We start from the raw sequence: 25,047 nt of genomic DNA, 5'->3' as shown, positions 1-25,047 counted from the left end.
TATTCCATCGTGTTTGGAAAAACTGGAAAACTGGAAAACTTGGAAAAATTTGAAAAACGATATAGTCTATTTTACTCCCAGCCACGGTCACTCTACTCTGGACATGCTGCTTCTGCTTTCTCAACAATGGATGGAGGTCCTCAACGCCAAACAGGAAATTAGAGCTGTCTCCCTTGACATTTCACGTGCCTTCGATACGGTCTGGCACCCTGCTCTGCTCACCAAACTCTCCTCCTTTGGTATCCATGGAAATCTCCATGCATGGCTGGTGGACTTCCTCTCTGGTCGTAGTCAACGTGTGGCCCTGAATGGGTTTCTCTCATCTCCTCTTCCTGTTCAGGCTGGAGTTCCCCAAGGTAGTGTTCTGGGCCCTGTGCTGTTTCTGGTCTTCATCAATGATCTCTCTGACTCTCTTGAAAATCCTCTCTATCTCTTTGCTGACGACTCTACTCTCTGTCGCTCCATTCCTCATCCCTCAGATCGGCAGTCTGCAGCCTCCTCACTCTCTGCAGACCTGGACAAAATCACAGACTGGGCAAACAAGTGGAACATGTCTTTCAATCCTGACAAATCTCACACTCTTACGATGTCTCTCCGAAAAGACCGACTGGAAAACCCTCCCATCCACTTTCTGAATAATCCTCTCCAAGAAGTTCTGTCACTCAAGCTTTTGGGTCTCACTATTTGCCATGATCTTTCCTGGGAAAACCACATTTCAAATCTGGCCTCCAAAGCCAGTCGCCGACTGGGCATCCTCCGTCGTGCGAAGTCCTTCCTTGGCACACCTGAGCTCCTCACCACATACAAGGCTTTCATCCACAGCTCTATGGAATACTGCTCTCCCCTATGGTCTGGTGCTCCTGCCTCACACCTAGCTCGTCTTCACGCTGTTGAAACCAAAGCGTTCAGAATCATTGGAATCTCCTGCGATGAAGCTAACTCCAAGGGCCTTTCACTCACTCACCGCAGGCAGGTTGGTGGTTTTTCCGTCTTCTTCCGACTCCTCTCTGGCCTTGCCCCCCCAGCTCTCTCTGGGCTCTGTCCCCCAAATATTCCTACAGGTCGCACAAGATCTGCCTGCAACCCTCTTATGGTTAAACTGCCAAAATCAAGACTTTCTGCTCACCTTCACTCCTTCATTCCTCTTTTCTCCCGCCTCTGGAACAAACTCCCTCACTCTCTTCAATCCCACTCCACCCTCCAGGTCTTTAAAACAGCCATCTCTTATCCTCCCGATCCAAAACTTTGATCTTTTCTACCCCCGCTAATTTCGGTCCCCTTGTGTTTTATACCTCTCCCCCCTCCCCCTTCCCACGCCTCCTCCCCCCAAGCCCTCTCCCTCCCACACTTCTCCCTGCTCTCAAATGTTGTGGTTGTGTGCTTCCCCTTCTCTCCCCATCTTGTCTTCCGCTCCCTCTTTTTGTATATTTTGTTTGTCTGGTTGATTTGTTTGTGAAATAAATGTTAGCTCTTCCACGAGCCTCGATTCAGTATACCAAAAAAAAAAAAAAAGAAAAGAAAAAAAAAGGGGTCCCAGGAAGACCCACCCAAAATATTGTTGCGATCGGTTGAGCCGTTTTTGCGGTACCTTCGAACGGACGGACGGACATTTGGTGAATTATAGTAAGATAATTACCCTTTAGAATTATCCATTATAATTACCCTTTAGAATTATTTTTTTTTTTTTTTGTATACAAGATCGAGGCTCGTGAAGGAGCGAACATTTATCACACAGAAAGACAAACCGACAAATCGACACATAACCGACAAACCGACACATAAAACAAAAAGCATCGGGAGCGGTAGACAAGATGGGGAGAGAGGGGGAAGGACACAAACACAACATTTGAGAGCAGGAACCGAGAGACATGGAGACATCGAGAGAACTGTGGGAGGGAGAGGGCTTTGGGGGGGAGGCATGGGAAAGGGGGTGGGAGAGGCATAAAACATATGGACACTGCCAGGACTACCAGGAAAGAAGTTGGAATTACAAACAAGGTGGATCTGGGGTGAATTAGTGGGGGTAGAAAAGATCAAGGTTTTGGATGGGGGAAGATAAGAGATGGTGGTGAACAGCTGTTTTAAAGACCTGGAGGGAGGAGTGGGATTGAAGGGAGTGTGGGAGTTTGTTCCAGAGGCGGGAGAAAAGAGGAATGAAAGAGTGAAGGTGAGCAGAGAGCCGAGATTTTGGCAGTTTAACCATCAGAGGCTTGCTGGCAGATCTTGTGCGACCTGTAGGAATATTTGCGGGACAGAGCACAGAGAGAGCTGGGGGAGCAAGGCCGGAGAGGAGTCGGTAGAAGACAGAAAGACCACCTACCTGCCTGCGGTGAGTGAGTGAAAGGCCCTCAGAGATAGCTTCATCGCGGGAGATTCCAATGATTCTGAAAGCTTTGGTTTCAACAGCGTGAAGCCGAGCTAGGTGTGAGGCAGGAGCACCAGCCCATAGGGGAGAACAGTATTCCATTGAGCTGCGGATGAAAGCCTTGTATGTGGTGAGGAGCTCAGGTGTGCCTAGGAAGGACTTCGCACGACGGAGGATGCCCAGTCGGCGACTGGCTTTGCAGGCCAGCTTGGAAATGTGGTTTTCCCAAGAAAGATCATGGCAGATAGTGAGACCCAAAAGCTTGAGCGACAGAACTTCTTGGAGAGGATTGTTGAGAAAGTAGATGGGAGGGTTGTCCAGTCGATCTTTTCGGAGAGACATAGTAAGAGTGTGAGATTTGTCAGGATTGAAAGACATGTTCCACTTGTTTGACCAGTCTGCGATTTTGTCCAGGTCTTCAGAGAGTGAGGAGGCTGCAGACTGCCGATCTGAGGGAAGAGGAATGGAGCGGCAGAGAGTGGAGTCATCAGCAAAGAGATAGAGAGGATTTTCCAGAGAGTCGGAGAGATCATTGATAAAGACCAGAAAAAGCACAGGGCCCAGCACACTGCCTTGGGGAACTCCAGCCTGAACAGGAAGGGGAGATGAGAGAAATCCATTCAGGGCCACACGTTGACTACGACCAGAGAGGAAGTCCGCAAGCCATGCATGGAGATTTCCATGGATACCATAGGAGTAGAGTTTGGTGAGCAGAGCTGGGTGCCAGACCGTATCGAAGGCACGTGATATGTCGAGGGAGACAGCTCTGATTTCCTGTTTGGCATTGAGGACCTCCATCCATTGTTGAGACAGGAGAAGCAGCATGTCCAGAGTAGAGTGACCTGGTCTGAATCCAAATTGATGATCAGAGATCAAGCCATTGGAGAAGAGGAAAGATTTCATATCCGAAGCAATGATGGATTCCATGACTTTGCTGATAATTGGGAGCAGGCTGATTGGTCTGTAGTTAAAAGGATCTGTTTTTGCACCTTTTTTGTGTAAAGCGGTAATGTTTGCTGATTTCCAGGATGCTGGCAGATGAACTTGAGCAAAAGATAGGGTGAAAAGAACAGAGAGAGGGTGAGATAGAGCGGCAGAGCAGGATTTTAGGACCCGTGGGCTGATGCCGTCTGGTCCAGTTGCAGAATCAGAGTCGAGGTTAGACAAAAACTCCTCCACCTTGTCAGGAGAGAAGGACACAGAGTCCAGGAGCAGTTGGGTTCGACTGGGAAAGGTGGGAACAGAGAGAGATGGGTTTGGGACTAAAGATTTTGAGGCAAACACAGAGTTGAGGCATTCGGCTTTGTCACGTGCGATGTCAACTGTGTGGCCATTTGAGGTAAGGGAGGGGATGGAGGGGGAACAAACACCAGAAACGGATTTGACCAGACGCCACCAGGATTTGGAGGAAGGAGACAGGTTTGAGAGTTCGTTCTTGAGTGAGGAGAGATAGTGCTTCCTGGCACTCCTGAGGGTAGACACACACTTGTTCCGAGCTTGGTGGAAGGAACTGAGATTGCCTTCAGTTGGATTAGCCTTCCAAGAGGCAAAGGCAAGTTGTTTCAGGGCAACTGCCTCACCACAATATTCGGTGTACCATGGACGGGAGGAAGGGTAAGACAACTGAAGACGAGATGGGATAAATCTGTGCATGAGAGAGATCAGTTTGCTTTGGAAGAATTCCCAGGAAGAATTGATGTCAGAGGCAGTGGAGATGGGAGACCAATCCAGACGATTGATGGCTGCTTGAAGCCCGTCCCAGTCGGCCTGAGTGAAATGCCAGACTCTTCGACGCTGAGGAGGCTCTCTGAGAATGGCCAGAGAGATGTCCACTTTGACAAGCACATGATCAGAAGAACCGATTGGAGCAGAAGAAGAGCAGCAGACATGAGCAGGGAAGTTTGTCATGACCAAATCTAGAAGAGAAGAAACTCCATTGGCTGAGATCCGGGTCGGGAAATTGACAGATTGTGTCAATCCCAGTGAGTCACAGAAGTCCTTTGCTGAGGTGCCATGACTGGTGAGAGAGGAACCCACACCCAACCAGGTGGCATGATGACAGTTGAAGTCACCACATATGAGGAAGAGAGAGTTGGGATGAGTGGATAGAAGTTGGTCCATGTTGTCAGACAGTGAAATGTAAATTGAGTCATCACTGTTTGGGGGACGGTACAGAACACATATGAACAAAAGGTGGGAGCGGAGAGGAAGCCGTAGCCAGAGGTACTCCTGGGGGTGAGGAGGAGAGAGGGCAGTGCAAGGAGAATGAGGAAGAGAGTTTTTGATAAAGATAGCCACCCCACCACCAGGACGAGGCTCAGGTCTATCATACCGGAAGAGGGAGTAACCAGGAAGAGATATTGAGGAATCAGAGACATCTTGAAGGAGGAAAGTCTCTGTTAAGCAGATCAAGTCTGATTGTCAGAAGCAACCTGTATGGAGAGATCAGTCAGGTTTGAGCGAAGGCCCCGGATGTTTGAGGTCCATACCGTGAAAGAAGAGAGAGGGGGAGCATCGGGTACAGGACAGGGGAGGGGAGGAGTAGGGTAAGATGAAGGATGAGAGGGGGAGGTAGGGAGAGCAGTTGATAGTGTGTCAGAGATTACAGAAGAGTTCCAAGAAAGGGAAGGATGAGGAGGATGAAAGGTTTGGTGGTGAAGGGATGAGGCAGAGTGAGGGGTTGTTTGAGGGGGGGCATGGGACAGTAGAAGGTTGGGGGGGGGTGGAGGCATGAGATAGAAGGGAGACGAGGTGGGGAGGAGGCAACTTTGAGGAGGTGGGAGGAGGGAGAATTTGAGAGGAATGGTATGGGGGGAGATTTGAATGGGAGGAGTTGGGGGGGAGTTTTGAAGGGGAGGAGTGAGGCGGGAGTTTAGGAGGGGAGGGGCAAGGGGGGAGTTTAGGAGGGGAGGGGCAAGGGGGTAGTCTAGTAGTGGAGGGGCAAGGGGGGAGTTTAGGAGTGTAGGGGCAAGGGGGGGATTTGGAGGGGAGGGGCAAGGGAGGAGTTTATGAGGGGAAGGGCAAGGGGGGAGTTCAGGAGTGGAGGGGCAAGGGGGGGGATTTGGAGGGGAGGGGCAAGGGGGGACTTAAGGAGGGGAAGGGCAGGGGGGGAGTTCAGGAGTGGAGGGGCAAGGGGGGAGTTTAAGAGTGGAGGGGAAAGGGGGGAGTTTAGGAGTGTAGGTGCAAGGGGGGGGGATTTGGAAGGGAGGGGCAAGAGGGGAGTTTAGAAAGTGGATGATTACTGAAAGACGAACATTGATAACAAATTGGGTTTGTTGTGATTTTCAAGTTAGCAATCCGATTCAGAACGATGGAGGAGGGATGGAATGAATGTGAATTTAGACCATGTAGTGAGGGAGACGTATAAGATATTGAAATTCTTTTTTTTGACGTGGAATGAGTTGGAGAGGAAATTGAGAAAAGCCTTTTAAATATGAAGAAAAACAGCGTGTTGTAATATACCACTGAATAAACCACTGAAGGGGAAAGGTTAAACATATTTAAAATAATATTTAAACAGAACCGTGAACAATCTTATATGCACAAAATACAAACGGGGGGAGGGCCGAGAGGGACCACCACGAGTCACGTGAACAGGGCAAAAGGTGGATGGCAAGGAGATAATGGGGGCGGGGCGAAAAGCACCGCGATACACCTGGACAGAAAGTACAGGATGAGACAACGGCACACGTGGAGAAAGGAAAAATAATTTTTTTTTTTTGGGGGGGGGGGGGGGTGGGGTGGGGTGGGGATTTAAAACGTTAGGCAGAGAGTATTACGTTCGGTGTAGAAGGGAAAAACTGAGAGCCAAGCAAAACACGATGTAGGGGACTTAAGTTAACAAACACCGACAGGGGTACAAGGCCGCACATGAGGCGCAGAACAGGATTAATTAATTACGAGTTACAGGAAATTCAAACCAAAACTAACTATAAACAAACAATAAAGCATGGACGATAAAGTAACGAGTTGAAATTCGACAAACACACGAATGAAAAAATAACCACTTTGGATGCCCGGAGAGAAACCAAGCCTCCAGGTTGGAAGCTTCAACAACTAGGCCGCGTGGCCGCGCGCGGCACGAGATACTCGACTATTTTTTACAGGTATGAAAGATTAACCCCGATAAAACTTCCGAGGGACACTTAAAAGGTACACACACGTAAGATAAACAGTTTAGACAAGAATACAAATGTGACAATGACTTAGCTTTGAGCGTGCGCGAAGATCGTGGAACAGCTTTTGAATTATCGTGAACATAAATTATCCATTATAATTACCCTTTTGAATTATCTATTTATAATTACCCTTTAGAATTATCTATTATAATTACCCTTTAGAAGTATCCATTATAATTACCCTTTTGAATTATCTATTATAATTACCCTCTTGAATTATCTATTATAATTACCCTTTAGAATTATCTATTATAATTACCCTTTAGAAGTATCCATTATAATTACCCTTTAGAATTATCCATTATAATTACCCTTTAGAAGTATCCATTATAATTACCCTTTTGAATTATCTGTTACAATTACCCTTTAGAATTATCCATTATAATTACCCTTTTGAAGTATCCATTATAATTACCCTTTTGAATTATCTATTATAATTACACTTTAGAATTATCCATTATAATTACCCTTTAGAAGTATCCATTATAATTACCCTTTAGAATTATCCATTATAATTACCCTTTAGAATTATCCATTATAATTACCCTTTTGAATTATCTATTATAATTGCCCTTTAGAATTATCCATTATAATTACCCTTTAGAAGTATCCATTATAATTACCCTTTTGAATTATCTATTATAATTACCCTTTAGAATTATCCATTATAATTACCCTTTAGAAGTATCCATTATAATTACCCTTTTGAATTATCTATTATAATTGCCCGTTAAAATCCATAAACAATTGTTACGGAGTCCTCTACAATCTCCTGGTCTCGGTAACCTCCAAACCCCGAGAGGAACCCCGGCAGAAAAATATATTACCCTGTGTTGAAAATCAATAGTGAAACCACACCAATGATTATAAATGAACAAACTTGTATTATAAATCACACACAGGTAATACGGTACCGCAAATGGCCATTAAGAGTGCACTCTATATATATCTTATATAAAGTCAAGTGACTCACGGCTCTGCCAGAAAATGAACGGACACTCCTCAAAGTCAATGTCTCTGTAACCTTCTCCAAGGCGAGGTTGATTCGCTCCAGCGGTCGTTAGAACGAGGTCCAAACGACCAGAACCCTGTGCGGATGGCCAGGGCAGTCACACAGCCGAAGCTGTACAAAGGCACCCTCAGGGTGACTGGGAACTCCAAAGGCGCCCTACAGGCGACCGAGAAATCGCACCCTCGGGTATGGACGAAGTAGCCTTCAAAAATCCGCATCACACGCACACACCAGATCGACGTCTGAATGCGGTGAGAATTGTTGAAAAGAAACGAAACCATGAGCGAAGCACGAATCCGGCATGGGTCAAAATGGCTGACGACCCGGTCTCGTGGCGCACGGCACGGCGATGATTCTTTCCTGAATCGACCGCAAGACCTGACATGCAGGTTGACCGGTCACAGCGACGACAACTCCGTTGTAGGAATTCCTCTCCCGGAAACCCATAGTTCGCTAGTGACTTGGCTTGCCAATGTTCGCTTCAGAACCCGGAGCAACTCGGCTTTCTTCTCCGACTCCTTTTCGCGCCGCTTCTTCCTCTTCACCTCATTGTCTTCCTCTTTCGGTTTCCTGTTTCACTTGCAGTTATCCTTTTTAACTTTTGATAACCGTTCGTGAATAATAAACGTTGTGAAACTAATAATAATACATAATATCAGAAACATGTTCAGTGGGTGAAAACCACAATAACGGAAGTCACAAATCCGTAACACTTCGCCCCCTCAAGAAAGAAAGTTTTAACACAGCGAAAACTTTCTTTGCATGCAAACTTTTTTTTTTAAACAAAAGTAAATTCACAATCCAAATCATCAATTCCCCTGGGCAACCATTATCAACATCTCAAAAATAAAGCAACAAAATTTCACACAACCCACAGAGATTTCCAAAGTTAATTCACTTTGGACAAAGCATCACCAACGACATTGTCCCTGCCCTTTACATGTTCAATTTCCCGTTGGACTCCTGCAAAGCCAAACTCCATCTCATTACCCTCTGACTTTTACTGTCAGTTTCTTGTGAATGAAAGTTAAGGGGTTGATCAAAGATCCAAAATCCAGCAAACCGATAGCACTTTTTCCGGGAGGCCGAGATGAAAACCAAGTTCCATGGTGGTTGGGTGGTGAGGCCTGGAAGTATTCACGACATGGACGCCTTTAGGAACGTGGCGTTCACGGTTAATCCATGTGGGAATTTTGGCTTGGCTGCTCTGCAGCATTCAGTGCTTAAATCCTTTCTAACTTTCGTAATAATCCCGGTTGGACCGCTTGTCACGGTAGTCAGGTGAATAGCGGTCTCCTTCTCGGCCGCTACCCTGATACTCATTCCTTCGGGAGCTGCCGTAACTCTGGGAGCCCCCATAGTAATATCCGCTGCGGCCACGACCAAAACTACCGCCACGTTGTCCTCTTCTGTAGACCCCTCGACGCCTACGAAATGCCTTCCTTACTGTTATGGTCCGACCCTCCAACTTCTTGCTATTCAGATCCTTTTCTGCATCTCTGGTGTCCTTTGAGTTTTCAAACGTGACAAAGCCAAACCCTCTTGACTTTGGTGTCTCCCTGTCTTTTATCAGCACTACTTCCAAAAGCGGTCCATAGTTGCTGAAGGCAGACTCCAAAACATCTTCCTTTGTTTTGAAGTTCAGTCCACCTACAAATAACTTGCTAAACTTGTCGCCATCCCTAACTGGTGTGGTGTTATTTTCCCTACTGGGCTTTTTAACAACCATCGGGTTACCATAAACTTGACCACGGGCCAAATCATTCCCGATAACAACCGATACTCCCTCTACAGGAGGCGTGGCTTGTAAACCGACGGTGACCGGTCCTGACACCAAATCTGACTCCAAATGGATGACATGAAGTGGAGCACTAACACAGCCACCAATCCCCTGTAAACGAACACTATCCCCAGTTGCCGTCTCCTCGGACCATGGCAAGATGCCTTCAAGCATTAAAGATTGATGTGCTCCTGTGTCCCTCAATATCGTAACCGGTCTCCGGTTAGTCGAGGCCCCATCCAGTGACAAACCCCTCGGAAATAAATGGTTGGTAACCCTTTTGAGGGCAATTTCTCACAATGGCCATCGCATTTGGAGTCGTACTAGTCAAACTCCGCTCCTGATTTTCCTTTCCCAGAGCATAACAGTTGGACATCCAGTGTCCAGGTTTATGGCAAAAAGTGCAAGTAGGCCCGGAGGAGAACCTCGCGGTCTGCCAAGGCATGGGGGGGGGAGGGGGGGGTCTGCCTTCGAGCCCCTCGGACGATAGGTCTGTCTTGGAACCGCAGTCTTCTGATTTATAGAAGTCGTGGTATCAGAGTGGTCCTCATTTTCATCTCGAGGCCGCCCCCCTGAATCTTCGTTCTCCGCACCAGATGTATCATAACTCTCCGTGCGAACTCTAGGTGGGAAGTTAGGTTTATGGAACCTCATCCTGTGTGTTAAGGCATAGTCATCCGCCATGGTTGCTGCCTCATACAACTTTGGTACTTTCCTTTCCTCCAGATGTACTTTAATGTCCTCATGGACGCACTGTTGGAATTCCTCCACCAGGATCAATTGTCGCAATAGTTCAAAGTCTTTCCCGACTCCTTTTGAATCACACCACCGATCAAACATGGTTTCTTTCATTCTGGCAAACTCCACATGGGTCTCATTCTCCCTCTTCCTGGCGTTCCGGAATTTTTGCCGGTAAGCTTCAGGTACTGATTCATAGGCTTTGAGAATGGTTTTCTTCACCATCTCATAATCTGCACATTGCTCAATCGGTAAAGCCGAATAAATATCTTGAGCTTTACCCACCAGAACACGTTGCACTAATATGGTCCAGGACTCCTCCGGCCATTTTAGCATTTGAGCCACTTTCTCAAAGTGTAAAAAAAACTTGGCTACCTCCTTTTCATTGAAGGGTGGAACCAGCCTCACATGTCTGCCAACATCCCAGGTGTTTTGACTAGTTGTCGAACCAGTCGGCATGGGTGGTACCTCTCCCCGTTCTCTCATTAACTCCAGCTCCTTGACTTTAATTTCCTGCTGACGTGCCAATTCACGGGCCTTTAACTCCCTTTCGGCTCTTCTCTCCTCTGCTTCGAGTTTTCTTGCAGCTCTCCTTTCCTCTGCTTTTTTGTCTTCTAACCTTTCCTGGAGTTCTCTTTCCTGTACTTTTAACCTTTCCTGGAGTTCTCTTTCCTGTACTTTTAACCTTTCCTGGAGTTCTCTTTCCTGTACTTTTAACCTTTCCTGGAGTTCTCTTTCCACTCTCCTTTCCTCTGTTTTTTTTTCTCTTCTAACCTTTCCTGGCTCTTCAATTGCATCTCCGTTTTTTGGAGCGCCACACTTTCTTGTTCTTCTGGTAACCAATCCAAGGCTCCCTCTCTCCATGTTCCTTGTTCCACCATAGATTCTATCACCACTGTCTGCATCTCTGTTTTCTTCATTTTAGCTCGGACCTCCAAGCTAAAATGTTTGCCCAATATCAAGAGTTCCGATTTTAGTAACGCTCGGAACTGTGCCTCACTAGGGGTCGCTGTAAACTTCTCTGCGTCAAACTCCATAGTGACTACTGTTAACACCTGTTAACCTTCACACAATAAATTAAAAAAAACAAAACAAAAAAAAACATTTTTTGTTTGTTTGTTTTTGGAAAAAAATTGGGAATGTTGGAAAAAGTTCCAAATGTGGGAATTCTGGGAATGTTCGGGAATTCTTTCCTGGACTAAATTTAGAGAATTTTATATCCCGGACGAAGACCCAATTTCGAGCCCACGAGTTTCAATTGGACAAGCCCCCAATTTCTGTTACGGAGTCCTCTGCAATCTCCTGGTCTCGGTAACCTCCAAACCCCGAGAGGAACCCCGGCAGAAATATATATTACCCTGTGTTGAAAATCAATAGTGAAACCACACCAATGATTATAAATGAACAAACTTGTATTATAAATCACACACAGGTAATACGGTACCGCAAATGGCCATTAAGAGTGCACTCTATATATATATCTATCTATAATTCCAGTAATCTCTGTCTGTACGTTTGTACGTTTGTCTGTGACCGCTGTTTCTCGACAACCACGGGTCCGATATACTTTTAACTTGCCAGGTATATTGCTGGGGACCCGAGGATGTGCCTTTTCAAGGTTTCATATTAATCGGACAATTACTTACCGAGCTATGTCCAAAAAACGATTCAACCAATCAGAGAGCAGCGAACGATCGCGTGTGCCGAACGTGGCGGGCACACTCTGCCTCGGATGGCACATTTGAGAGCGTATTCATTTATTTCACGTTTGCAAACTATGTTGGCGTTAAACTATGTTTTACAACTAATAAAAACGAATTTGCGATTCATTCGCTTTCCTGCGCGTTTGTGCACGCGATGGCGATTTCTTTACCAAACTCCGGAAGCCATTCGCTTTGGACCAAACCATTGCATGTAAATAGAGGGGGGGGATTGTCACCGTACTCGCAAGCCGTTCGCTTTGGACCAAACCATTTCATGTAAATAGAGGGGGGGGATATAATTTTAGATATAGATATAGTACGGGCAATGCCCTAGTCTTATATAAAGTCAAGTGACTCACGGCTCTGCCAGCAAATGAACGGACACTCCTCAAAGTCAATGTCTCTGTAACCTTCTCCAAGGCGAGGTTGATTCGCTCCAGCGGTCGTTAGAACGAGGTCCAAACGACCAGAACCCCGTGCGGATGGCCAGGGCAGTCACACAGCCGAAGCTGTACAAAGGCGCCCTACAGGCGACCGAGAAATCGCACCCTCGGGTATGGACGAAGTAGCCTTCAAAAATCCGCATCACACGCACACACCAGATCGACGTCTGAATGCGGTGAGAATTGTTGAAAAGCAGCGAAACCGCGAGCGAAGCACAAATCTGGCGTGAGTCAAAATGCCTGACGACCCGGTCTCGTGGCGCACGGCACGGCGATGATTCTTTCCTGAATCGACCGCAAGACCTGACATGCAGGTTGACCGGTCACAGCGACGACAACTCCGTTGTAGGAATTCCTCTCCCGGAAACCCAAAGTTCGCTAGTGACTCGGCTCGCCAACGTTCGCTTCAGAACCCGGAGCAACTCGGCTTTCTTCTCCGACTTCTTTTTGCGCCGCTTCTTCCTCTTCACCTCATTGTCTTCCTCTTTCGGTTTCCTGTTTCACTTACAGTTATCCTTTTTAACTTTTGATAACCGTTCGTGAATAATAAACCTTGTGAAACTAATAATAATACATAATATCAGAAACATGTCCAGTGGGTGAAAACCACAATAACGGAAGTCACGAATCCGTAACACAATTACCATTTGGTCAAACAGCTGGTTTGATCGTTCCCAAAAAAAAACAAATCCGGCTTACGTCCATGAAGCAAAACACGCCTCGTGCTTTTATGCATATATGATACGTCATGGTTACATAGCTCAGATAATTCAAATTGTGAATGTGAGACTTCCAAAGACACCTTAGACTTACCAGAAAACCAACATGGCGGACGCAGGATTTTCTTCATGACCATTGTGGGTGGAGTCAAACCAGCTCTCCAGCCAATGGGGTTGAAGACTTCTTACGCATGCAGCTTCATTACCTTTTTAATGTATAATACATACATACACAGTATATGATCTATCTATAAAATCAATCAGATGAAAATTGACGATTATGTGTGACCTCGACTTTTGATCCTTCGATCTTCTAACATAAGAAATAAAAGGCGTATCGCTTTTGATCGATTAACCAACTGAGTGACCAAATATGTATGCACATTCTGTTCAAACTTCAAGTTTTGTCGCTAAAATAATAGTTTTCTCGCTTTTCAGTAGCTCTAACAGTTGGTTTGGTTTCATGACGATTGGGTCTAAAATTGCGACCTGTGTAGGCGAATACCCAAGTGCTAGGCCTCTATGGTCACAGTGGGAGTAATTATATTCACGTCACGCGTACACGTCGCAATGTGTTCACCTGCACATCATATAGCAGAGCAGATGGTACCGGCATACATTGGCCAACTCATTTCAAAACTTATTTCGAAAGGTGAAATCTCACCTTTTATCGCAATAAATTGGAATGTATTTCATAATCCTGCGTTTAATCCAATTGGTCATACCATATACGTACCGTATAAGGTTCACCAGGTTCGCAAAGTCACCTTTCTTCACCTGCTTTATCTTGTTGCTATCCAGATGCAATTCCTTCAGGGATCCTGGCAGGCCTGCAAGTACATGCATCGCACATGATGCTCCAACAGTGTAACCCATATTGTCTGCAATGTGACGTCTGTTTCAGGGTACCGTATGTGTTTACAAGGCAAACAATGGAAGACATTTGATACAGTCCCAATCCCTGCTATTTGCATCACTGAGCATTTGAGTGATTGGTGGTTGAACTGACATGCAATCTTGAAGACGTGTTCACATTAATTAGAAGTACATGTGGAGACAAAAGCTAAACCAACATGATATAATACGAAGGATTTGAACCTGCGATTCTAGTATCACAAGGCATGGGTTTGGTTTTGTACATAGTGCTGATGCAAGAGGAGCAAGAACACAGAATGGTCAGGAGGTAACAGAACAAAAATAATCGTAGAAAGAGGAGAGAGAGGGAGGGGAACATATCAGCAGGAGAGGAGAGGGACAAAATACAGAGAGACTTGGAGAAGTAAAGGATATGGGAAAGAACGAGAGCAAGTGGAGGAAGTATACAGGAGATGAACAGGATGGATACATCCACAAACTCTAAATTACAGAAGTGGAAGGAAAGACTGGGCAAGAAGGAGAAATGGAACAAAAAAGTTTTAAAAACGTTTTTAGGTTGAGGGAGCGGGGGAAACCCAATAAGCGAGAAAAATGTGGGCTTGGGGAGGGTTAATGACAGTAGAAAAGATCATGGTTGTGGATGGGGATGGTGATGATGGTGGTGAATAGCTGTCTTGAAACACTGGAGGGGAAAATGAAATGGAACAGACTGAATAAGTTGTTGTTGTTGTTTTACACCCCTGGACAGTTCTCTCGAACAAGCCTGCGGCACGGAGACAGCTGATCGATCTCCCAGGAGTGACCCAGATACCCCCCACATCCAGGATGGCGTACCCCTGTCTTCACAAAGTCGAGAGAGAGACAGACACTCTTCTTTGAGAGAGAGAGACAGACACTCTTCTTTGAGAGAGAGACAGACACTCTTCTTTGAGAGGGAGACAGACACTCTTCTTTGAGAGAGAGACAGACACTCTTCTTTGAGAGGGAGACAGACACTCTTCTTTGAGAGAGAGACAGACACTCTTCTTTGAGAGAGAGACAGACACTCTTCTTTGAGAGAGAGACAGACACTCTTCTTTGAGAGAGAGACAGACACTCTTCTTTGAGAGAGAGAGAGACAGACACTCTTCTTTGAGAGAGAGAGACAGACACTCTTCTTTGAGAGAGAGACAGACACTCTTCTTTGAGAGAGAGACAGACACTCTTCTTTGAGAGAGAGACAGACACTCTTCTTTTAGAGAGAGACAGACATTCTTCTTTGAGAGAGAGAGACAGACACTCTTCTTTGAGAGAGAGACAGACACTCTTCTTGGAGAGAGAGAGAGACAGACACTCTTCTTGGAGAGAGAGAGACAGACACTCTTCTTGGAGAGAGAGAGAGACAGACACTCTTCTTGGAGAGAGAGAGAGAGAGAGAGAGACAGACACTCTTCTTGGAGAGAGAGAGAGAGACAGACACTCTTCTTGGAGAGAGAGAGAGACAGACACTCTTCTTGGAGAGAGAGACAGACACTCTTCTTGGAGAGAGACAGACACTCTTCTTGGAGAGAGAGAGAGAGAGACATACACTCTTCTTGGAGAGAGAGAGAGAGAGACAGACACTCTTCTTGGAGAGAGAGAGAGAGAGAGAGAGACAGACACTCTTCTTGGAGAGAGAGAGAGACAGACACTCTTCTTTGAGAGAGAGACAGACACTCTTCTTGGAGAGAGAGACAGACACTCTTCTTGGAGAGAGCGACAGACAATCTTGGTGGAGAGAGGTGGAGAGAGATGGTGAGAGATAGAGAGATAGAGAGATAGAGAGATAGAGAGAGAGAGAGAGAGAGAGAGATAGAGAGATAGAGAGATAGAGAGAGAGAGAGAGAGAGAGAGAGAGAGAGAGAGAGAGAGAGAGAGAGAAGAAAGAAGAGGGGAAAGGTCCGGTCCATGGAGACCGATCGGCTCTCTGAGCGTGGCCGCGCTGCTAAATCCGGGCAGCAGGGAAGAATGGGGAAGATTTGGCCCACTACTTGTGGTGGAGACTACAACCACTGCAAAGAGGCGTCCCCGATAGTTATACTGAAGAAGTTGGTTCCAGAGGTGGGAGAAAATTAAGAGGAGCGAGTGAGTGGAGGTAATAGTGAGTCTGAATTTTGGGATTTTCCCTAGATGGGAGTTGTAGACAGACTGTGTATCCTGCAGAAACCTGTGGGCTAGGGAGGGGAGGGGAGTTGTAGACAGAGTGTGTCCTGCAGAAACCTGTGGGCTAGGGAGGGGGGGGGGGGAAGTTGCGAGAGTTGGGGAGAGGGTAGGGGAGAGGTCCTAGCATGGAAAGGGCAAGACCAGAAAGGAGACGGTAGCAGGCAGAGCACCGACCTCTTTACTATGTCAGTTATAGACCCAGAGATGCGGCTTCATCAAAGAAGATTCCAATTATTTTGAAGGCTTTGGTTTCCACGGTGTCAAGCTGAGCAAGTGTGAACCTGTGAGGCATAAGGACTAGTCAAACGGGGAGAGGAGGACTCCATCAAGCTGCAGATGAATGCCTTGTAGATACGTAAAAGGTCAGGTGTGCCAAGGAAAGACTCTGCATGACAGGATGCCCAGTCGGCAACTGGCTTTGGAGGACAACTTATAGATATGTGGTTTGCCCAAGAAAGATAATTAATAGCTGATGGCGAGGCCCAAAAGTTGAATTTCTTCTTGAAGAGGATCGTTAAGATAGAGGATGGTAGGGTTCACCAGGCGGTCTTTCGGGCGAGACAGTGTGAGATTTGTCAGGACTGGAAGACATGTTCCAAGTGTTTCATCAGCTTGTAATGATATGAAGGTCTGTATAGGTTGCTGCCCATCTATGTGAAGGATGAGGGATGTCACGGCAGAGGGTTGAGTGATCAGCAAATAGATGAAGAGGATTTTCCAGAGAGTCAGAGAGATCATTGATGAAGATCAGGAATGGGATTGGGCAGAGAACACTACCTTGGGGAACTCCAGCATTGGCAGGGAGAGTAGATGAAAGGTACCGTTGAGAGCCACACGTCGACTCCGAGAGGGTTCAGATAGAAACAGAAATCGGCCAACATGGGCCAATATCGACCATAACCAACACACCTACAACTCACCGCATTTCCACCACACATCACACATGTCCATCATCACATGCCACACATAACCCTAACAGTCCAATCCATCAAATTGATGCAGGTTTCAGAATGTTTCATCATCCACATAATTCTTACTGAAACAATATAAAAAATTTGTCCCAATTCCATGTCTCCATGTGGATCATCTTTGCAACACATAGTTTCAACATGCGCTTTCACTTTGCCTTCCATGATAATAAATCATGCACAGTCTTCCCCCTTTGCTTCCCCCCCCCCCCCCCCCCCAATCATCTCCAAGTGGCAATGCTGCTTTCTCGAGAGCTCGATGAAGCATACAGTACACCATTCTGGATTGAAAACGAAAGTTAAGCACAGAGCTGTTTAACGTTTATATAAATTTTTGCATGCTGTGATCCCAGCTACCTTTTCTTATACATCTTTGCTTCCACCTTATGTGATGTTATCTATTTTCCATGATGGTTTTGATGGCAGATCCTGGGGTTGAAACGGGAATACACCTGGCTGCGACTCGACTATAATACTGTAATGATACACGTGGCGAGTATGAATGCGTTGCACGAGTCTTAGAACGTCTATTTAAATAAAACAAATAAATAAAGACATACTTGGGCTTTTGGAGATGGGAAGGCCATTTGGCCCACCATGCCTGTGCTGTATCCACACCAGAGCAATCAGGCAGTGTTAATTATACAACTCACCTTAACTTGGGGAATTTGGCCAATGTTTAAATTTGGCCATTTGGCCCACCATGCCTGTGCTATATCCACACCAGAGCAAACAGGCAGTGTTAATTATACAACTCACCTTAACTTGGGGAATTTGGCCAATGTTTCAATTTGGCCATTTGGCCCACCATGCCTGTGCTATATCCACACCAGAGCAAACAGGCAGTGTCAATTACACAACTCACCTTAACTCGGGGATTTGGCCAATGTTTCAATTTGGCCATTTGGCCCACCATGCCTGTGCTATATCCACACCAGACCAATCAGGCAGTGTTAATTATACAACTCACCTTAACTTGGGGAATTTGGCCAATGTTTCAATTTGGCCATTTGGCCCACCATGCCTGTGTTATATCCACACCAGTGCAATCAGGCAGTGTTAATTATACAACTCACCTTAACTTGGAGAATTTGGCCAATGTTTCAATTTGGCATTTGGCCCACCATGCCTGTGCTATATCCACACCAGAGCAATCAGGCAGTGTTAATTACACAACTCACCTTAACTTGGGGAATTTGGCCAATGTTTCAATTTGGCATTTGGCCCACCATGCCTGTGCTATATCCACACCAGAGCAATCAGGCAGTGTTAATTATACAACTCACCTTAACTTGGAGAATTTAGCCAATGTTTCAATTTGGCATTTGGCCCACCATGCCTGTGCTATATCCACACCAGAGCAATCAGGCAGTGTTAATTATACAACTCACCTTAACTTGGGGAATTTAGCCAATGTTTCAATTTGGCATTTGGCCCACCATGCCTGTGCTATATCCACACCAGAGCAATCAGGCAGTGTTAATTATACAACTCACCTTAACTTGGAGAATTTAGCCAATGTTTCAATGGCCTATTTTTGTTTCAATAGTCTATGTGTGAGGGTGTGTTGAAAAGTAATGCCTCCTATTCCTTTTCTCCACAACATGTAAAATAACTTTTAATGAAAGACAGATACTGACATGAATCTTAATTCTACCATAGTGCATATTTATAGTGCCTATAGAAAGTATACACCCCCTTTCAAAATTTTCACCTTTTGTTCCCTTATATCATGGAATTTTAATGCCATTATATCAGACTTTTTCCACCTTTATTTAGTGTTATAAGTGTTCCATGGATACCCTGAGTTAGTACTTGGTGGAGGCACCTTTGAGAGCAATTACAGCTGTGAGTCTGTTGGGATAAGTTTCTACCAACTACGAACACACCTTGATTGGGCAATATTTTCCCATTCTTCTGTACAAAACTGGTCAAGCTCAGTCAAGTTGCATGGAGAGCGTTGATAGCCACCAATCTTCAAGTTGTGCCACAGATTCTAGATTGGATTTAGCTCAGGGCTCTGACTGGGCCACACAAGGACATTTTTTTTTTTTTTTTGTCTTTGTATACATAATCGAGGCTCGTGAAAGAGCTAACATTTATCACACAAACAAATCAAACAGACAAACAAACAAAGTATATAAAAAGGGGAGCGGTAGACAAGATGGGGAGAGAAGGGGAAGCACATAAACACAACATTTGAGAGCATGGCCATTGGGAAAGTGTGGGAGGGAGAGGGCTTGGGGGGAGGAGACGTGGGAAAGGGGAGGCGGTGGGAGAAGTATAAACACAAGGACACCAAGGACTTCCAGGAAAGAGGTTGATATTTCAAAAAAGTGGATTTGGGGTGAAATTAGCGGGGGTAGAAAAGATCAAGGTTTTGGATGGGGGAAGATAAGAGATGGTGGTGAACAGCTGTTTTAAAGACCTGGAGGGAGGAGTGGGATTGAAGAGAGTGAGGGAGTTTGTTCCAGAGGTGGAAGAAAAGAGGATTGAAGGAGTGAAGGTGAGCAGAGAGTCTTGATTTTGGCAGTTTAACCATAAGAGGGTTGCTGGCAGATCTTGTGCAACCTGTAGGAATATTTGGGGGACAGAGCCCAGAGAGAGCTGGAGGAGCAAGGCCGGAGAGGAGTCGGTAGAAGACAGAAAGACCACCAACCTGCCTGCGGTGATTAAGTGAAAGGCCCTCGGAGGCAGCATCATCACGGGAGATTCCAATGATTCTGAACGCTTTGGTTTCAACAGCATGAAGACGAGCTAGGTGTGAGGCAGGAGCACCAGCCCAGAGGGGAGAGCAGTATTCCATTGAGCTGCGGATGAAAGCCTTGTATGTGGTGACGAGCTCAGGTGTGCCAAGGAAGGACTTCGCACGACGGAGGATGCCCAGTCGGCGACTGGCTTTGGAGGCCAGATTTGAAATGTGGTTTTCCCAGGAAAGATCATGGCAGATAGTGAGACCCAAAAGCTTGAGTGACAGAACTTCTTGGAGAGGATTATTCAGAAAGTGGATGGGAGGGTTGTCCAGTCGGTCTTTTCAGAGAGACATCGTAAGAGTGTGAGATTTTTCAGGATTGAAAGACATGTTCCACTTGTTTGCCCAGTCTGTGATTTTGTCCAGGTCTGCAGAGAGACCCCCCCCCTTCCCTTGCCTTCCCATGCCTCCTCCCCCCAGGCCCTCTCCCTCCCACACTTCTCCCTGCTCTCAGATGTTGTGTTTGTGTGCTTCCCCTTCTCCCCCCATCTTGTCTTCCGCTCCCTCTTTTTGTGTGTTTTGTTTTTCTGGTTGATTTGTTTGTGAAATAAATGTTAGCTCTTTCACGAGCCTCGATTCAGTATACAAAAAAAAAAAAAAAGAGTGAGGAGGCTGCAGACTGCCGATCTGAGGGATGAGGAATGGAGCTGCAGAGAGTGGAGTCATCAGCAGAGAGATAGAGAGGATTTTCAAGAGAGTCGGAGAGATCATTGATGAAGACCAGAAAAAGCACAGGGCCCAGAACACTGCCTTGGGGAACTCCAGCCTGAACAGGAAGAGGAGATGAGAGAAACCCATTCAGGGCCACACGTTGACTACGACTAGAGAGGAAGTCCGCCAGCCATGCGTGGAGATTTCCATGGATACCAAAGGAGGAGAGTTTGGTGAGCAGAGCGGAGTGCCAGACCGTATTGAAGGCACGTGATATGTCGAGGGAGACAGCTCTAATTTCCTGTTTGGCATTGAGGACCTCCATCCATTGTTGAGACAGCAGAAGCAGCATGCCCAGAGTAGAGTGACCTGGTCTGAAACCAAATTGATGATCAGAGATCAAGCCATTGGAGAAGAGGAAAGATTTCATATCCGAAGCAATGATGGATTCCATGACTTTGCTGATAATTGGGAGAAGGCTGATTGGTCTGTAGTTGCTAGGATCTGCTTTTGCACCTTTTTGGTGTAAAGCGGTGATGTTGGCTGATTTCCAAGCAGATGGCAGATGACCTTGAGCAAAAGAGAGGGTGAAGAGAACAGAGAGAGGGAGTGAAAGAACGGAAGAACAGGATTTTAGGACCCATGGGCTGATGCCGTCAGGTCCAGTTGCAGAATCAGAGTCGAGGGTTGACAGAAACTTTTCCACCTTGTCAGGAGGAAAGGACACAGAGTCCAGGAGCAGCTGGGTACGACTGGGTACTGTGGGTACAGAGAGTGATGGGTTTGGGACACAATATTTCGAGGCAAACACAGAGTTGAGGCATTCAGCTTTTACTCATGCAGAGTCAGCTGTTTAGTCGTTTGAGGTAAGGGAGGGGATGGAGGGGGAACAAACACCAGAAACAGATTTGACCAGGCGCCACCAGGATTTGGAAGAGGGAGATAGATAAGAGAGTTCGGTCTTGAGAATGGAGAGATATTGTTTCCTGGCTCTCCTGAGGGTGGACACACACTTGTTTCGGGCTTTGTGAAAGGAAATGAGATTTCCTTCCGTTGGATTTGCTTTCCAGGAGACGAAGGCAAGTTGTTTCTGGGCAACAGCCTCACCACAAGATTCCGTGTACCATGGACGGGAGGAAGGGTATGACAACTGAAGACGAGATGGGATAAATCTGTGCATGAGAGAGAGCAATTTACTTTGGAAAAATTTATCTTTTTGTTCCTTCGACAATCCAGTGTAGCTTTGGCTGTGTGTTTCGGGTCATTATCATGCTGAAACGTGAACTTCCATCCCAATTTCAGCTTTCGTGCAGAGGGCAGCAGATTTTCCTCTTGGATTTTTCTGTATTTTGTTACATCCATTTTCCCTTATATCCTGACAAGCGATTCAGTCCCTGCTGATCCCATAACATGATGCTGCCACCACCACGCTTCACAGAAGGGATCGTGTTCTTTGGGTGATGTGCTGTGTTGGGTTTGTGTCAAACGTAACATTTTTCATTCACGCCAAAAAGTTTCATCTTGGTTTTGTCAGACCACAAAACCTTTTGCCACATGACTTTAGAATCTCCGGAGTGGTTTCTTTGCATACCTCAAATGGGACTCAAGGTGGGCTTTTTTGAGTAATGGCTTCCTTCTTGCCACCCTACCGTACAGGCCAGAATCATGGCGTGCTTGGGATCTTGTTGTCACATGCACACAGTGACCAGTCTTTGCCATAAAGACCTGTAGCTCTTTCAAAGTTGGCATTGGCCTTTTGGTGGCCTCTCTGATCAGTCTCTTCCTTGCTTGGTCATCCAGTTTGCAGGGCAGGGTTTTGGTGGTACAATACAGGTTCCGCTTGAGTACCAGTTCACTGGTAATTCCCTGTGTGTCACAAGGGGCGACTAACAGGGTTGGCGGCAGGAAGGGCATCCGGCCATAAAACATCGCTTCAAAAAGGGGAGATGGTGCCCAAAAACGGCCAACCCTTGCTCTGCGGGGAAAAATGGCCTCTAAAGGTGGTTCCATACAGCTTCCACTTCTTAGTGATTGTCTTGACTGTGCTCCAAGGGATATTCAAGGCCTTTGAAATATTTTTATACCCATCCCCTGATCTGTGCCTTTCCACAACTTTATCCCGAAGGTCTTTTGAAAGCTCCTTGGTGCTCATGGTTGAGTCTTTGCTGTGAAATGCACTACCCAGGAGAGGAAACCTACAGGAATAGCTGCTTTTATTCTGAAATAATCAGAATCACTACAATTTAACATTGGTGGAGGCCAAATAACTTGGTGTGTGATTTTGAAGGTGATTGGTTACACCTGAGCTAATTTACAATTGATATTATAAGGGTGGGGGGGGGGGGGGGGGGGGAAGGGGGGTCAACAGTTATCCAACCGAGATATTTTAGTTTTGTATTTTTAATCAATATTCTGAAGATTGTAGAATTTGTTTTTCTTTTGGAAGTCATGCGTTATGATGTGTAAATAAAGGTGGAAAAAGTCTGATTTAATGCATTTTAATTCCAGGGTATAAGCCATAAGGCGACAAAAGGTGAAAATTTTGAAAGGGGGTGTAGACTTTGTATCGGCACTGTATTTCTCAACATAACCACCACTATGGTCCACACATTCCTGCCAATGTTCAAGTAGTTTTGCGATGCCTTCATGATAAAATTGGGCGTCCTGCTGACTTGACCGCTTCACAATGACTTTGACATCATCATCGGAAGTCGTCACAATAGCCTGTACTCGCTCACGTGAAATACCAATCTGAGTAGCGAGTGTCTGCTGAGATATGCCCTGGTTTTCTTTGCTGATCTGATCGGCGTGTTATTGGTGAGCCGTATCTGTTGCTGTTATTGGTCTCCCGCAGTGTTATTTGCCTTGTGGGTCGGTTTGTCCAGCTGCACTATCTTTAGTATGCCCAACCCATCGACGAACAGTACTCACATCAATGCAATCATCTCCAAGCACAAGGAGGATAGCTTGATAGGATGTTGTTGATAGGAGGCACATTCTTTGCTGTAAGACACTCAATAACCGCACGCTCCTTTAACCTTGACAGCTGCCCTACCCTGCCCTCTGCCATCTTGACTAACCTAGCACTGAGACATTCAGTGTCAGAATCACAAAACTTCACACCCAGTGCTGGAAAGAAGTAATGTGCGGACTGCGCTTTGTTTTTTGTTTTTGTTTTTGTTTTTGTATACAAGATAGAGACTCGTGTAATAGCTAACATTTATGACAAAAAAACAAATGGACACATAAAACATATGATAAAGGGAGCGGGAGACAAGATGGGGAGAGAGGGGGAAGCACACAAGCACAATATTTGAGAGCAGGGACATCGGGAGATCTGTGGGGGGAGAGGGCTTGGGGGGAGGAGTTGTGGGAAGGGGGGTGGAGGTGGGAGAGGTATAGAACACATGGACACTGCTAGGCCTTCCAGGAAAGAAGTCGGTATTTCAGAAAAGTGGATTTGGGGTGAATTAAAGGGGACTTCATTGGAATATCTTTACCTGTTTTGGAGAAAATTAATTGGAGGCATTACTTTTCAGCACACCTATACTTACACGTTTCAATGTTACAATGGCCTATGTACAATGTTTTGATGGCCTATTTTTGTAGATCGTTAACATACACAATCTAAATTCAGATGGGACAGCTACATTTGTGTCCCCATATGAACAAAGGCACGTCCCTGCTGGAACTGCAAAATAATGGAGGTTTCGCCATATTCCAACCCGTCAGGATCCAACACAAACGAGACAGCTCCATGGTGAGTGTGCAACCAACCAACTGATACTGTCACTTCCAAACAAAGATGATGAGAGTAGTCACATATGCCATATTGAAGCAATGGAAGAATGAGCAGGGCAGCACTTGCACTCGTAGATGATTCCACAGGTGGGGAAGGAGGAGGAGGAAAAAGGAGTGGAGATAAGCAGAACGCGAATAATTTGTAAGGTAACAAGGAGATAGTTACTGCGTGAACCCAGGCATCATCTTCGGATAGGTGAGGAGATGCAAGACCGGATGAAAGACAGTAAACCGAGAGACAATGATAGATGTGGAGATTCTGAACGCTGGCAATCTGAACGTAAAAAGTGGAGATTGCACAATCCACTGGTGACTTTGGAGGCCAGTTTGTAATTTGGTCTGTTCCCATTGGTCGTGACTTAGGGTAACACCCATTAATATAAAAGACTGAACTCCCTCCGAAGATTGATCGTAAAATTCGATAAGCGGGTTGGCTTTTCAGTCCTTTCTGAAAGACAATATAATGATACGAGCATTACATGGATGCCATTCCCCAGGTACTGGAACAGTTTAGGATCTCCTCCAGGTGGGTTCTGAGGAATGCAACTGCCGTCAGTCAATGCATTTGAGAAGCAACTGTTTGACGTCGATATTTATCTGCAAAATTCAAAAAGGTTTTCCAGAAACTTGGAGGTTTGAACAAGGAATGGAAGAGGTTTAAGGTAAAACAATGCATTGAAGTACCCAGTTAGAGAGAACAGGACAAAATACCATGTTATTGAGGACTACGCACTATCAGTGTGCACAGAGGAGGTCAACCAGCCAAGCATGAAGGTTTGAACACCAGAAATGAAAATCTTGGTCAGAACAGCACGATCGATGCCAGGTTGGATGGCGAGATGTCCAGGTTGGATGATCGCAGAATAGAACTGGGAACTCT

The 25,047-nt window shown here is 45.9% G+C and overlaps 1 protein-coding gene across 1 annotated transcript in view; it reads right to left on the bottom strand.

Annotated features, from left to right (window-relative positions):
* LOC137424987 (decorin) overlaps positions 1–25,047 on the bottom strand; it is a 65,019-nt gene that overhangs the window by 9,209 nt on the left and 30,763 nt on the right. The window contains exon 7 of the mRNA XM_068112933.2: positions 13,675–13,768. Within this exon, the coding sequence (XP_067969034.1) occupies positions 13,675–13,768 (94 nt within the window). The remainder of the gene's footprint in view (positions 1–13,674; positions 13,769–25,047) is intronic.

The sequence above is a fragment of the Myxine glutinosa genome, chromosome 4 (genome assembly GCF_964187855.1).
Source record: "Myxine glutinosa chromosome 4, kmMyxGlut1.1, whole genome shotgun sequence".
In the NCBI taxonomy this organism is placed as follows: domain Eukaryota; kingdom Metazoa; phylum Chordata; class Myxini; order Myxiniformes; family Myxinidae; genus Myxine; species Myxine glutinosa.
The sequence above is the reverse complement of the archived record's forward strand: the minus strand, read 5'-3'. Positions and strand labels throughout refer to the sequence as shown.